General features: G+C 37.7%; 3 protein-coding genes across 10 annotated transcripts; 1 reads left to right on the forward strand and 2 right to left on the reverse strand.

Annotated features, from left to right (window-relative positions):
* Positions 1-163: 163 nt before the first annotated feature.
* Positions 164-6,311, reverse strand: LOC106656277 (MAPK regulated corepressor interacting protein 2). 6 transcript variants are annotated; one of them, XM_014377142.2, is made up of 7 exons: positions 6,224-6,311; positions 2,201-2,350; positions 1,681-1,777; positions 1,476-1,597; positions 1,332-1,406; positions 1,145-1,192; positions 164-1,072 (listed from the first exon to the last, which is right to left on the reverse strand). In XM_014377142.2, exons 2-7 carry the CDS (start codon positions 2,250-2,252, stop codon positions 1,002-1,004), a joined length of 465 nt encoding a protein of 154 aa, XP_014232628.1. In that variant the 5' UTR covers positions 2,253-2,350; positions 6,224-6,311; the 3' UTR covers positions 164-1,001. The 6 variants fall into 6 exon arrangements, with proteins under 6 accessions (XP_014232628.1, XP_014232627.1, XP_014232624.1 ...); XM_014377141.2 differs by lacking the exon at positions 6,224-6,311 and adding an exon at positions 4,337-4,649; XM_014377138.2 differs by lacking the exon at positions 6,224-6,311 and adding an exon at positions 4,124-4,649.
* LOC106656276 (solute carrier family 25 member 44) lies at positions 4,785-9,621 on the forward strand. 3 transcript variants are annotated; one of them, XM_014377137.2, is made up of 5 exons: positions 4,785-5,890; positions 6,773-7,137; positions 7,222-7,523; positions 7,600-7,786; positions 7,872-9,621. In XM_014377137.2, the coding sequence occupies exons 2-5, from the start codon at positions 6,963-6,965 to the stop codon at positions 8,189-8,191; spliced, it is 984 nt and encodes a 327-aa protein (XP_014232623.1). In that variant the 5' UTR covers positions 4,785-5,890; positions 6,773-6,962; the 3' UTR covers positions 8,192-9,621. The 3 variants fall into 3 exon arrangements, with proteins under 3 accessions (XP_014232623.1, XP_014232622.1, XP_014232620.1); XM_014377136.2 differs by lacking the exon at positions 4,785-5,890 and adding an exon at positions 6,550-6,641; XM_014377134.2 differs by lacking the exon at positions 4,785-5,890 and adding an exon at positions 6,567-6,649.
* Positions 9,622-9,689: 68 nt separating this feature from the next.
* Positions 9,690-14,972, reverse strand: LOC106656275 (TOM1-like protein 2). The gene is made up of 8 exons (XM_014377133.2): positions 13,917-14,972; positions 13,666-13,835; positions 13,299-13,580; positions 12,335-12,625; positions 11,857-12,250; positions 11,676-11,781; positions 11,533-11,593; positions 9,690-11,461 (listed from the first exon to the last, which is right to left on the reverse strand). The coding sequence occupies exons 1-8, from the start codon at positions 13,975-13,977 to the stop codon at positions 11,327-11,329; spliced, it is 1,500 nt and encodes a 499-aa protein (XP_014232619.1). The 5' UTR covers positions 13,978-14,972; the 3' UTR covers positions 9,690-11,326.
* Between the last annotated feature and the right edge of the window lie 84 nt (positions 14,973-15,056).

A 15,056-nucleotide genomic window follows, 5' to 3' on the forward strand; every position in this document is an offset into this window, starting at 1 on the left:
CATGCGCAAAAACATTTTTTTATATCGAACGCAATTTCTGACTGCAAAAATCTTTCTTAATTGTTCAAGGGATAGATTAAATTAGGAACACCTTACTTTCGATGACATTATTTTATTTACTGGTATATTTACACTAACTATAATTTTCTTTTTTTTCATACTTTAAATTTATTTTTTGCATCTTGCATTGTAATAAATGATGTATTTTTATTGAATAAATCATATTCAAATTTACAATATCAGTCTATAGCAAGTCAACACTTCTTTTCCAGAGCATGCAATACCAACAATCATATTGCTCAGGTGAATATCTTGCATATACATTTGCCAGAATAAATCTTTTTTGTACCAAAAACATATATATTTAAATTTAGAAACAAAGCATAGCTTCATCATCAATAAAAACTTTTCAAAGTTTATATAAATAAAAAGCAATGCTTTGTTTCAAACAAGAAACAATTCTTTGAGTGAATTACACATATCAACAATCACAGAAAGCACTTCTGGATGAATCTTGAGGTACCAAACTTTTTTGGCTCTCTCATTATTTTTTTGAATCATGCATGGGCTTAATTTATTATTTATCCTAAGTCATATGTACCTCATACTCATGTAAAAGATAGCAAAGTAAACTTCAGCGCAATTTTTCACCAATCCTCATATTCACACATAGTCATGCATTCTTACTTGCACATACACTCATTCACTTGAGATTGCAATCACACGCATACAGGCACACACATTTGGTTTTACAATATTTTTTGTGTTCTATTATTGTCTACTAGTGGATTTACTCTTGTTCTATAGATATTTCTTTCACATCATGCCATAAAACTGCTTGAATATGAACTCTCATGATTTTACCATATGCTGATGTAAAAATGCTGCTGTTAAAAGAGCTTTTATGATGGTTTAATATGAATAGAAATTTAAAAATGATGTCTCTCTTGGGTTTCAAGTGACATTTCACTAAAAATTGCTCTTTGGGATTCTTCAATAATTCAACCGGATTTTGTGATGTTGTTGAAAAGACGTTTACCCCACCAAGATTCTAAATCAAATGGTTTAAAGTCTGCAAAAATATATTCAAAAGGTCAAATATAATGAAACTATAATAGAGATAAGTTTAAGAAAAATGTATAACCTTGTAAAACATTGTTTGGTTCTCCATCATCGTAGTAGACAATAGCTTCTAAAAAAAATTGAAAAATTTTATACAAGATCTTAATAATGTTTTGCTACGTATTCAATAAAAAAAATTAACTTAGAATCCTTAGTCTAGGTAAATTAAGAAATTAAATTATAATAGTATTTTAATAGTGCATTATTACCACTCGGTGAAGATTCTGACTGATCTGAATCATCAGAGGACGAAGATCTTTGCCTTCCATTAATCTGGTCCCATGCTAAAAAATTTAGTCCAGAATTATTATTCAAAGTGAATTCCCATCAAGAAATGAAAAGATTTGTCTTACATTCACAGATGTACTTGATCAATTCTTCATGTTGAGGCGTGATAACTTCTTGTCTTGTTCTATGTCGTTGAGTATTTGGTTTGAGTTTACCATTTGTGTAAAAAACAGGTTTAGGGATATTTCTAAAAATTAAAAAACATATTTTATTCAAATATTTCAAAATTGTTACCTAATGATTAAAAAGTAAAAAATTATAAATTTATACATGTTGCTTTTATCTTCTTCTGTAATATCATCTTCTGGGTCACTTTTGCGAGACATATCTCTGAAATTTTCTAATCTCTCCAGATTTTGATTCATGCCTGAAAAATTATGAAAAGAAGCTAATGCATTATTTATAAATTGAAGATGTATTATTATAAACAATACATAAATGCAGAAAATTAAAGAAGCTTCATTTATTTAGCTTCATTTTGTTAATCAATGAACACGAAAATAGCTGACTAAGCAAAGTTCAGAAGTACACTATTAAAATAACTCAAGTACAGGAGCAAAAAAAGCACATGTTTAAAGACCCCTAGATTGAAAGAAGGAGAAGGAGGGAGAAGCGGAGCGAGTGAGACAGACAGAAGGAAAGAGAGAGAGAAAAAAATAATTCGATGTATGAGGAATAAATTAAAGACACTAATTAGATTCGAAGACTTTATTCGAATCGTTAAAAAAAACCGCCTCAGTTGCATCATTATACTCTTCTAAAAAAAATAAAAGCAAAAAAGTTCACTCACCACGTCTCGTTTTGGCAACAATTTTACTCGGTCCTCTGGATACGGTATACATGTTATTGCGTACGGCGATATGCAGCAGTAGTTATCTCGAATGGAACAACGATGAAGCGGATAAAAAATTGCGGCTTTCCGTGCGAACCCTGCTGCACTCTGCGATACAAATATAAGAAACAAATAAATAAAATGATAATTATCGAAATTATCGCAACCGCAATGCGATCCAAAATTAAACGATCTATTACTACGAGAATTATATAGCAGTGTATGCAAGCAGCTGAGTGGCGATCGGCCGAAATGTACAAGTTACGCGAGAAGACTAAAGTATATAATGCGATCAGTAGCAGCAGCAGCAGCGGGCAAGCGACGACGATGAGGCAACGTTTAACACGCCGACGACGTTATATCGATAAGGAGATGAGAAACGTGTTGGCCCGAACGAATATATACCACATTGCATGTATATATATGTAAAACACATTTACTTGTGGCGTTTCGGACTGCACTCTCCCGAACGTAGCACAGTACGTCAGATTACAACTGCGGGTTTATAAAAGAGCTCATGCCGAGCGGAGTCGAGAACGTCGTCGAGTATATAGGCAGTAGGAGAGAGAGAGAGAGAGAGAGAAAACGAGAGTGCCAAGGAGATAGAGCAACTCTCTTATTATATATGCTTTATAATCAACGTATCCGAGGCGGTCGAGCTTATATGATAATGTATTATGTATATAAGAATGGGCTCCGAGTTTCGCGAGAGCCGCATACACATATGTATAGCCCGCATATATATTGGAGTCATAATAGGCCCCCGTGCAAACATTTGTCAACGTGAATTCGCTCGTTTTCTCTCTCTCTCTCTCTCTCTCCTTTTTCTCTCGCAGTTCGCCACACGCACATACACAGAGATAGATAGAACTCACATGTCTCTGCGGCTTCACGGCTCTTCTTATATATATATCTATCGCGCTCGCTCTGCCTTGTTTTTATAGATAAGCACGAGACTCGCGAAGGCAGAAAAGAATATAAGGCAATAGAGCCTATGTCTTGTGTATTTATACGTAGATGCGGAGCACTGCGGCAGTTTAAGACAGCTCGCACGGAGAAGAAGAGCCGCGCGAGGCTCTTGAACGATAAAATAGTATAATGTACGTAAGCCTACTCGCGAGTCACTCTGACTTGTGCCTTACATATGTGTGTATGCATATGCATGCAGCACGCGACTTATAACGAGGACCGCGCGAGGAGCCTGAGAAAGAAGCACTGCACTGCACTGTGCATCCGCCGCGAAAGTCGTGATCTCTCGCGTGTAAGAATAAATCGTCGCGGAAATTATTGTGTTCTTACTGTACTTATACCGTACCTGGGCAGGTGAATACTTTATATAAATAAATTTGCCGCTCCTCGTGAGATCGTGAGATTGTTGCGATATATTAGGATATGTACGAGTTGGAAGTAAAAAGTCGCCCGATCCGCGCGCACGCACGCACTCGCTCGAGAGTCACGTAATTGTCAGAGCGCAGCGCGAGTTTGGCACACGCCGTTGGTACAGCTGTGCATTTATAATATTTTTATTATATATATGTACAACAACGCGTGCGAGACACGAGGCATGCATCAAGTAAGGACGGGCAAATGTTATACACGGCGAATATTATTATTATTATTATGTATGCAGTCCGGCGGCAGAAACAGCAGCAGCTAGAACGTCGACGAGTCGCGGTCTACGAGCGAACTTGAATTTTCATCGCGCTGAGGTTATTACGTGAGCGCCTCGTTACTCGCGGTTACGATTATGTATAGGTATACACAGTAGCATGCAGCTAGCGTGTACCTACGTAATAATAGTCGATGTATATATAGCGTACACCTACGTGCCCTCATGCAGTGCAGTCGCAGTGCTCGTAAGCATTCTATAGATATACGTACCTGCAACCGAAAGCGGCTACAATTATAATGCATCCGATCAGCGGCTAAAGTCGCTCGCGATCCAAAGAAGACTCTTGAGAGAGAGAGAGAGAGAGAGAAGCAGCGGTGTGTCGAGCGTTAGCGATTGTGCTATATCTATAGCTTGTATGTGTGATAATGTACGAGCCTCCTCGCAGCACGAGCGACACGAGCCTAGCCGCACTCGATACTCACTCGTCAGTCTTCGCTCTATACACGAGTCTATGCGTAGCTCCTCCTTTATAAAAGCGATCTATCCACTATGCATCAACAATAACTCGAGTTAAAGCTAATCAACTGTCTGTGGCTGTGCTGATCGAGTCAGATCGGGCATTGTGTGTATAGAGTCGCCGCACACCGCAAGTGCAGCTTTTATAACTTGGCACCACCGTGAGTGTCCGCGATACGTGCACTTTACGAAATCGAGAAACGACGACTTCAACGACGAAGACTAGAATTCGCACCACGACTCGCGGATCGCCCGATGACCGAGTACGATACCTCGAAAATACCAAACGACTCCGAACTGACTCGTGCGCACTACACTGCTGCTCCGAGCTTACTGTCTACTGCTGCTGCTTTTGCACGCACACAAGCACACACCCACACACTCACACACACTCGGATGGGCGAATAGCAGAAGTAAGCATGAACGAGCCCACGAGTTATTGCGAATCTGCGCGCGAATCGCCGCGCGTTATACGGACCTATACCTATCCTGTGACACACGCAAAGTGTGAGAAACTACGATATAACTGTAGTTGCTCAGGGCGGCGGCTACACCTTAGCTCGTTAGGCTGATCCACCTTATCAAATTGTCATGACAAAATGGATTAATGCTCAAAGGCGGAGGCATCTCAAGCTTCATAGTACATTATGTTATATAGTTACGTAATGACTAAAGCCGTTGGTAACACATATATAAATAGTCTGCAGGTGTAACCGCGACGGGGCACGCGTCGAAAAATAATCATAAATCATTCGACGCTGCTGCCATAATAGCGTCTCCGCGAGCTACGATCGAGCGTGTCGACCCATCCTCGGCTGAATAACACAAAATGTTCATCGGCGCACTGCCCCCCGCGCGCTGAGCAGCATAGAGAAGCTGTCGGCTTATTTATGATGCAAGACATGTGTGAGCTTGCGAAGTTGCCACACCACGACTTGCGCGCGACCCGTGGTGGCGCGAATTACAGAATTCACATTCTGCCCAGCAGACAACTGTCACCTACATTTGTCACGATGAGAGCCGAGAGTTCTGCATGCGGCTTCTCTCATTTGCGCGTATGGCAAAGAATCGCATTTCGAGTTGTCATGCCCTCGCGTTCAATGACTTTACAATCGAATTTACATCTCGCGCTGCGAATAAAGTCGAATCGAGCGATTCTCGAGTGCGCCTGACAGCAGCCGCGCGATGCCTCTTATCGCGCAGAGTCGTCTGCTCTCCGATGCAGAGGACAATGTATCAATTACAACCTCTCAGAGGTGCAGTGTGCGCGTCGAGCGATGTATTTCATAATACGTGTCATCGCGTGAGTTTTTGGAGTCGATCAAAATCGACTCACTGCTCATGACTGCGTCAGCGGGGAGCACGACACTATATACACGCGTTCCACATGCACGAGCAGTAGACGGCAGCGCTCGAGATAGTTAAACGTCTTTATTTCGACTGTCAGTGTGCCACGATCCGATATTACGTATTATTGAAACAGTGATCGTTTGCTGCATTTATTTAAGAAGATTAATCACGTAAGTCGCATCCGAGTATCTAATGGACGCATAACTTTTCAATTAGTGTAAATGTGAAAAGCGACTCGCGATTACAAAGCTGCAGTTCTTTGCATTCTGCAATATATCTGTCACATGAGCACACTGCACTGCACAGTACTGCTGCTGCTGTCTGCAGTACTGCTTACCGCTGAACTATACGTACCGTAGCTAGCACACGCTTCACGTGAATCGCGATTGGTGATTCGTTCGCACCACGGGACGCAACGTACATACATATACACCTATATGCACACGATACACACGACCTATACTAACACACATGCATTCAGACGCAATCATCGCAGTACTTACACCTATCTCGGCAACTGTCCTATAATCGTGTACGTTTGGCACACACTGCTTATTTTTAAGATTTTTGTCTCGCGCATCGACGTTTACTCGCTGCGGAATATCACAGCTCTAGCTCTGCGTTCTCTAACAAATTATCACGATTAACCTAGAGCTCGTGTCGAGTGTAGTACGTGTGTGTACTGTGTAGTAGTAGTCTTCGAGTATCATCGACACACACGCCAATATCGTCGTGAATAATCTTAAAAAAGTTTCTTCCCAATGATGAAAACATGACAGTTGCGTTGCGTTCTAGAAAAGGCTTGCATCATATAATCGACAGCTGTACCGCGTCCATCCTATTCAGGGCCGTTCAACTGTAGCATCTTCATCAACAACACACCACTATACTACTTTTCTGCTGATGCTGCGTCTGCTGCTGGTAAATAAGTAAATATAAGAGTAGTTGTTGTATTGGTGCAGTAGCTCAACTCGTGCAGTTTAATGCGCAGTGTTCATCGAGACGTGTGTGCGTGTACGTGAATTGTGATTTTTTTTTCTGTTTGATTGCAGAGGCAAAATGAGTGTTGATTAAGTATCAAAGACTGATCGACGGGGTTGTAATGCCCAAATTTATTCGGTGAAATGCCCGATAAGGAACCTACGTTACATCGCATTGTTACGACGTCTCTACAGAGTTTTTTTAATTTAAATAACATCAAGTTACTTACTTCACTCGTTCACAATAGTCTGCACTTCCAACATGACAGCTGTCGAAGCCACCCCCTTTATACGTACCATCGAATGGGACATGATGGACAAGACCAAGTTCTTTCCATTGAGCATGCTGTCATCTTTTTCAGTAAGATGCTGCCTCTATCCCTTGACTGTTATCAAAACACGTCTACAAATTCAAAGAAAAAGTCACATGTACTCAGGTTAGACATTTTAAAATTCATTTACTTCTTTGTCATCGATATTCAAATAATCTTTACTCACTGTAATCTTTTTATCTATTTTAGGCATGATTGATGCATACAGAAAAATTTATAAACTTGAAGGTTTTTCTGGTCTGTATCGAGGCTTTTGGATCAGTTCTATACAAATAGTATCTGGAGTATTTTATGTTTCGACTTATGAAGGTGTTAGACATTTGTTAAATAATGATCCAAATACAGCAAAATTGGATTCTAGAATTAAAGCTTTAGTTGGTGGCGGATGTGCTAGCATAGTTGGGCAAACTATAGTTGTGCCATTTGATGTACTAAGTCAACATCTCATGGTGCTTGGTATTAGAAATAGTCAAGGACAAATTGTTGATAAAGTGAGAAAGTTTATTATATTACAATATTCAATCATTTAAAATTTTATCTAAAATTAAATTTTTTTTTCTTCTTCAGATGGGTATGAATCCATTAGGAATATCTTTGGAGCCTGGTAAAACCAAAGCTCAAATCTCAAGAGAAGTAGTTAGGCTTATTTATCAAAGAGATGGTTTTCGAGGTTTTTATCGTGGCTATGTGGCTTCTTTGTGTGCTTATGTACCAAACAGTGCTCTTTGGTGGGGACTTTATACAACTTACCAAGGTATGACATCTACTTTAAAATATGTGATAACAATTATATAATTGAATAATTGATAATTGAATTAATATGAATAAAACTATTTTAGATGAATTAGTGAAAATTCTACCTACGTGGGTATCTCATTTATTGATACAATCAATTGCTGCAACACTTGGAGGTTTTACAACAACAATTATTACAAATCCTTTGGATGTAGTTCGGGCCCGATTGCAAGTTCAAAGACTAGACAGTATGTGTAATGCTTTCCGTGTACTGTGGTTAGAAGAAGGTTTACGTATGTTTACCAAGGGCTTATCTGCAAGACTTGTTCAATCAGCTTGCTTCAGTTTTTCAATTATTCTTGGTTACGAAACCATCAAAAGAGTTAGTATACATGAAAAGTATAAGAATTATATTAGGTGGTGAATTGTACTCTGGATTTTAAATTTAAAAGTTTCTTGCGAGAAACTTTTATCTCCAAACAATGTGTATGTGAAGAACATTAATTCATAGAAATGAAAGACAAATGTAATCAGAGTACCGTTAGTACATTGTTTTTTGTTGTTCTTCAAATAATATTAAATCAAAATTTTTGTTTGAAATAAAATTGCCAGAGTATCATTCCATTCAACTTTATTCTAATCGAGGTACTGCGAAATTTTTGAACGATTTCCCATGGACTGATGTACACAACTATTTATAGGTTTGTCTTCTTTAGTACATCAATATTTATTTTGAATAATGTAAATACATGTGTTTGTACAATTTTTCATGTATAAAACGTATGCTGTTGGTATTACTGTAATAATTATTTGCATCGTCTTGAGAAAAAATACTGGTAGAATAACTAATCAAATTTTGATGGAAAAATATATTCAGAATAATGGATATTTTTTTTTTAAGTTAATACCAAAAGTATACATGGTGTACTCAATGTACTTTCGACCCATGTTCATAAAAATGGTGCAATTATTTAGTCTGTAAAACAATGAAATTATATATAATTGGAATTTTTTGTATCATAATTAGTCAAAGATTTGAAAATTAAAACATTTCTAAATGCATTTTAGAAATAATTTAAACAAATTTTGTTACGAATCATAATCATTTTATCAATAGACTATAGATAAATAATCAATGTTGCATTCATCAAAAATGCAACGTGAAAATTTTATGCTGAATAGCTTCACCATCCCCCATAATGTTTACAGTAATATGTATACTTTCCATTCATACGCAATATCATTTTAATATTGCGCACATGTAAATAAAGTTAACTGGTTTATATCGTTTCTTTTTGTATAGGTCTTAAAAATCTGATGGGCGCTGTGCGCTTACATACGTAAATTACTTAAATCGAATTCACATAAAGACTTTATCATAGCCAATCGTGCATTGTAAAAATATTAAACATTGTTATACCTTGCAGAACCACGTATTGATGTTCGTTGTAGAGAAAAATTTTCATTTTGATGCTACTGTTTGAACGAGTGAAGCATTTTAAAGATTTTTTTTACATATTGAAACGTTTATATACATTTCATTAGTCTTCAATTTCTTTTAAATGAATATTACAATTACTGTAGGAAATTATCTATTAATAATTCTATTAAAAACGTACTGACAATACAGCTGTCTGCTATACATATTCACGATATTGCTGCGTATTGAATGAAAATTTTGTAAAATGAACTTGTTTATTGACAATACTTGAGAAGGTAAAGAAATTTTATGTGTTCTTTGTATATTTGTTATTATAACTATTATTGTGAGAATCTGATGAATGAATTAGTAAAAAATATAACAATTGGCATAATAAATATTCAATAAAAGTATTTTTTAAACCCATTTATTTACAAAAGGTGAATCAACAAAAAAACGGTATCAAATTAATTAATTTTCCAGGTGATTAAAAACAACAACGTTTTTATTGGTTTTCTTAGTAGCTTTTGGTAGTTGAAAAACATTTCCTTTATTAATAAGTATCAACTTACTAGACTTCAAGTGTTAATGCAAGTACCCTAACATTTTCTTATGTATCTAACATCTTTACGATTTTATAAACACTATTACAGAAAAGTGTCTTTCTGCTTACATGTAGTGATTTTATAAAACATGTATATAGTTAAAAGATTTTATTTTCAAACGGTAGGTAAACCCTTTAACTGAATAGTAATTTATTCAGCAGGTATATAAATATGCTTCTTCAGGTAATCGAGGTCGCATGATTCAAACGCGAGTGCATTGAAACATTTCGATGAAAGAGCAATATTCACACAAGTTGCTCACAATATTTTATAACATGAGAACTATAATCAATAGCCATGAAAAAATGTGTTAAGACCGTTTTATGGCGTCAACAAGCAAAAAAATGCTACGACAGAAGCAGCTAAGTAAACAAAAGCCAAAAATAATGGACAATAAAATTATAAAGAAAACAGTAACCAACATCAAAAATAAAAATAATAATTTTAACAAACAGTTAAAACTCTATATTTATGTAAAGAAAATCTAAAAAAAAGAAAAAGGGCTCACAATTTCTTTATATTAAGCACATTCATTCACACAGTTATAAATATCACTCAAAATATTCAGTATAAATCATACTTGTTACAATTTCAAAAATACTTTATATAATTCATCTGATTAATTGATTAAACCTCAAATGCAATTCAAAAATAATTAATACTTATTATTGAACTGTAAAACACTAGGTAGTTAAATTATCAAGCCCTGAAAAACTTTAAAAGTTCAGCATCAGGATTTAGCAAAATAATTTACAAAATTTTTAACAATTTTTCATGAGGAAAAAATGATTTTAAAAAGTATCTTTAGACAGATGTATAAGTATTCAATTATTTCCGTGATATAGTTTGAATCGCTAACTAAATCAAATAAATTGGTTGTGGCGCAATTTAGCATGAATTATTTTAATTTTGAAATCTTTAAAAACTGTTATATATTTGTGTCCGGAATTCATAGCGACATTTCTATTAATGTTATAGATGTTTAGACAAATTAAATTAAATTTACTTAGACATATTTATTTTATATAAAAAATTGCTAATATCTCACAAGTAATTATTATAAGTCAATCCTGAAGCCAGATTCCATAAAAACATAAAAGTATACGTTAAAAATAGTATTTTTGCCATTTTTGAATTATTTATCTAACAAAGTTAATCAACAAATATTAACAATAACCGACACCATTTCGGACTTGAAATATTCTGACATTTTTACAGAAATATGGAATTATTAGCGTCAACTAATTAAAATAAATCGATTGCGTGATGCTTGAGTTAATAATATGTTTTTGTTTTGACTACGAAAATACTGCATAACAAATAATGTAAATGAAAAATATATATAGTAAAAATTTCGAGTAAATCAAATCAATCGTTTTAAATATATAGAATAACGAGTTGTATATAGACAGTCTTATTGAAACTATGGTATAATACATAACAAATCAAAATGCCAACTTCTCATGTCATTATATGTAAATAGTTTAACGAAACAATTAATCGATCGGATTAAAAATCTTGCTAAGCAAGAAATTTATTTTTCATCAATATGTTGCCGCTGAATCGCTCCAGTGCTACTGCCAATAGCTCCAGCTCCACCAGCTACTTCAGCTGCGACTGCTGCCGTACGCTCAGCGAGAAATCGTTCAAATTCAGGCGAAGTTACATACTGCAAATAAATGTAGGTGCTAGAGTTTTTGGTCAAAAAATAATTTCACTTTGAATATAATTAAGACTTACGGAATTTTTCGCGTCTGTTTTGGAGGCGTCCAACTCGTCCTGATCATCTCGTCGTTCTTTTCTGTAAATACAGACAAATCGGTGTAAATTAGTAAACACTTTTGATTTGATTTAGGGCGGAAACTTCGAGTTTTAAAACTTACTTATTTCTCGTGGAGTCGGAGCTACCGGTCGTGCGAGACTGAGCAAAAGCTTCAAATTCATCTTTTACATCCTTCCTTCGTGATTTTGCTGAATCGTCTTCCAGACCTGAAGAGACAAAAGAACATAATTTAGATGAAGTACAAAAAAAATCGAGATCGTGTTTGATGAAAAGTAACAAACCAATGGCACCCATTCGCTGATTCATCGCGTCCATCGAGAGAGCAGAAGCTCCAGCGGCAGCCTCGCCATCGGCTTCGGACAAATCGATAAGTGCCTCGGCCTGGGCGAACGACGAAGCACCGTCACCCGCACCGCCGCTCGCTGCGGCTTCCATCTGTTTTTTCAGAGCCGCGGCGGAGGGAGTGCCACCGTTGCCGCCGATAGCTTGAGCGACGAGCGCGCTCGGCGTCGACGAAGTGACTCTGTGATTTTTCATGAAACGAGTGTAACGCAGAAACAGATTGTTCATCTCGTCGTTGATCTGTAAGAGCTCGGCCGTCAGCTCGTCGTGGGCCAGCTTGCCGATTAGATCGACGACCCGCTCCTGCATGACTGTGCACGTGTTGTACAGCTCCTGCAAAGCGGAATAACGTATTATCATTATGTCACAAGGTTGGATTATTATTGTCGATCGTTCATTAAAGAATTATTTTCGTACTATCAAGAGTTCGATGTCCTCGGCCAAGGCCTTGTCGTTGCTGGCTTCTGAGGCCGTTGTGTTCGAGTAGGCGGCCAGCATCTCGCTGAAGACGCGCATGCTGCGCTGGACCGTGTCGAGCTCGCCCCGAAGCTTCAGCATTTGCTGCTCGGTCGGCTGGATGGGTTGTCGGGCGCAGGCCGCGGCTGCGGCGGCCACTGCCGCCGATTCCGACGAGTGTTGCACGCTGCGTTGCTGGCCGCTCAGTGCGGCTGCCACGGCTCCGGGTGCATCGGTGGCATCCGGGACACTCTGCAAAAAAAAAATACACGATTCAGTTGAAATTATTTGTACATTCTGGAGCTTCGTCGCATTGACCTTGACGCTGCTGCGCATTCCCTCTAAGTTTTCGAACTACTTTAAATGCCAGCGATAATTGCAATAACGATCCGTTAATAAAGTGCTCTGCGTGTTTTGAATTTCGTTACGTAAGTTGGTAACATTATCATAAAGCCGTGTGTGTGTGAGTGCGCGCGAATATTTACGTGCATCGCGGGTATATAAGCGCAGTGTAGCGGAAATTCAATACTTTTTTAATTCATTCTGCTTGATCTTCTTTTCTTCAAAAATTACTTATGTTTCGGGTACAGTATTTTTTTTTTATCTTTCAACAAGTTAATCAAAAAGTTAATTTTTAAATTGTTGTGTTTACAAAGCACGACATTCTATTTATCCATAATCTAGTGCAAAATTTCGTAATAATGCGAAACAATGATGTAACTTTAAATTGATGTAACATGTAGTTGGTACAGGTAAAATAGTTCAAATTAGATTAGAAGTAACTCTTATCTTTACAATACTAATCAATACTTTGCTAAGTCCATTAAACAGTTTACGCAAGTAAAATTTGTTTTACAACAAATCTGAAAAACAAATGTCTGCAGATTTCTAATGGACACTTTGATAAATTATTACTTCTTCTTACCCTTTCTGGAGTGATGATAGGAGCCATTGCATCTAGATCGGTCATTGGAAATTCAATACCTTTGGATTTTAACTCTTGATAAACTTGTACAACACCCTGGGTGTGAGGTTGATTTTTGAATGTATCAGCCCAGCTTTGTATGAGATTCAGTACTTTTTCTTGCACTGCTGTAGGGGGCTCATTTTTTGGACCTATGAGCTTAACTAATTCTTGAACAAATTCTCGTGTGCAGGCAACAGCGTGAAATCTCTTTCCGCAATTCTTTACACAAGTTTCCAAAACCTGCAAAAATTTAAACATGGCAGATTTTAGTAACGATATTAATCATGCAGTAATAAGTTTTAAAAAGATGAAGGAAGTGACTCACAGTAAGAGTGTACATAACAATGGTATAATTTTTGCCAGCGGCTTGATTTAGTCTACGTTTAATGGCTTTTATGGCATCTCGGGGTCCATCCTCTGTTTCGTTAATGATATCACAGATTTCCATATTCAACTGCCAGTTTTCGCTAGGTAAACTAGCATCTGTGGCTTGTTCTGTAAAAGAAAAAAGAAAAAGAATAAGAGCAATGAAAAAACAAAAATTCAAAGAACTTCATGCTTATAAATAGAACATACCTATTCGCTGACCAACAGGCGAACTGAATGGATTAGTGACATTTACACCAAAGAACGACATGGTGATTGTAGGCGATGCAAGCTATTAGCTTGTAACGTTGTATGGGGAAAATAGAAACGATGGATGCACTGTTCAGACACGTAAGAAAAACGTATATGACAGGCTCAAAGCACAGATGAATGAATCATACGCGTTGGAGGAAAGACAATGTCAGTAAAAGATAAGAAATTAGCGACACCTGTCAATTCGGAGCAGCTATCGTACACCGCGGTAAGAGCTACGTCGATTCTTTATTGTAAATAAGCGGAAAAACCAGATGGTCCAATGTTGCTGGTATGCTTCGAGATCAGTCTAACGAAACTGGCAGTATACGTCATTTACTGATGTAGGCACGTCGAACTATATAAGTCGCTTCAGCTGATGTAAACAGTGCAGCAGCAGCCGTAATAATTCTCCCCGATGTGGCCGCGCTACGTGTAACCTCGAATCCAGGTGCGGGACAACTGCACACGATCGTGAATCACTGTGTGTTGATATACGGGTCGCGCTAGGCTGGAATTAGGGTGCGGTGCGCGTGCCGTTGTACCTATACACAGTAATATATCGGAGTCGCGCTCGAGAGAGACGATAGGTGTACGCACGCAATAATAGACACTGCTGATCGCGCGCACGTAAACTGGAAAAGCGCAGTTCGCGGACACTTTATTTTATTATGTACGCGAGCGTACAAGCTGACAGGTATATTAGCTAGCTGGTCGCGTTACATTTATGAAGGCATATCGGAGTCGTCGCGCGGAAAACTGCAGTAGCTGCCCCTGCTGCTAGTATCGCGTACGTACAACAATGCGACACACAGTTTTCACTGCTATTCGTGCGAAAAAAACTACCGCACGACTGCTGCACACAACACCGCACGATAAGTCGATGTCAAGTTGATCACTCTGCGAGACTAAACTGCGCTCAACGCAGTGCGAGTAGTTGTGGTGCTGTGATGTATCGTATTGTGTTTATAAGGCGTACACTGTAAACGTACAAGTATATGCTGGCACTAAACACTGCACTATACTGCCAGACGCGCAGTCGACGCACAGTCTCTATAGGTACGAGTTTTGGAGTAATAGTGTCGACGGCTCGAGACA

Source organism: Trichogramma pretiosum, unplaced genomic scaffold, assembly GCF_000599845.2.
Source record: "Trichogramma pretiosum strain Unisexual culture from Peru unplaced genomic scaffold, Tpre_2.0 scaffold4, whole genome shotgun sequence".
NCBI lineage: Eukaryota > Metazoa > Arthropoda > Insecta > Hymenoptera > Trichogrammatidae > Trichogramma > Trichogramma pretiosum.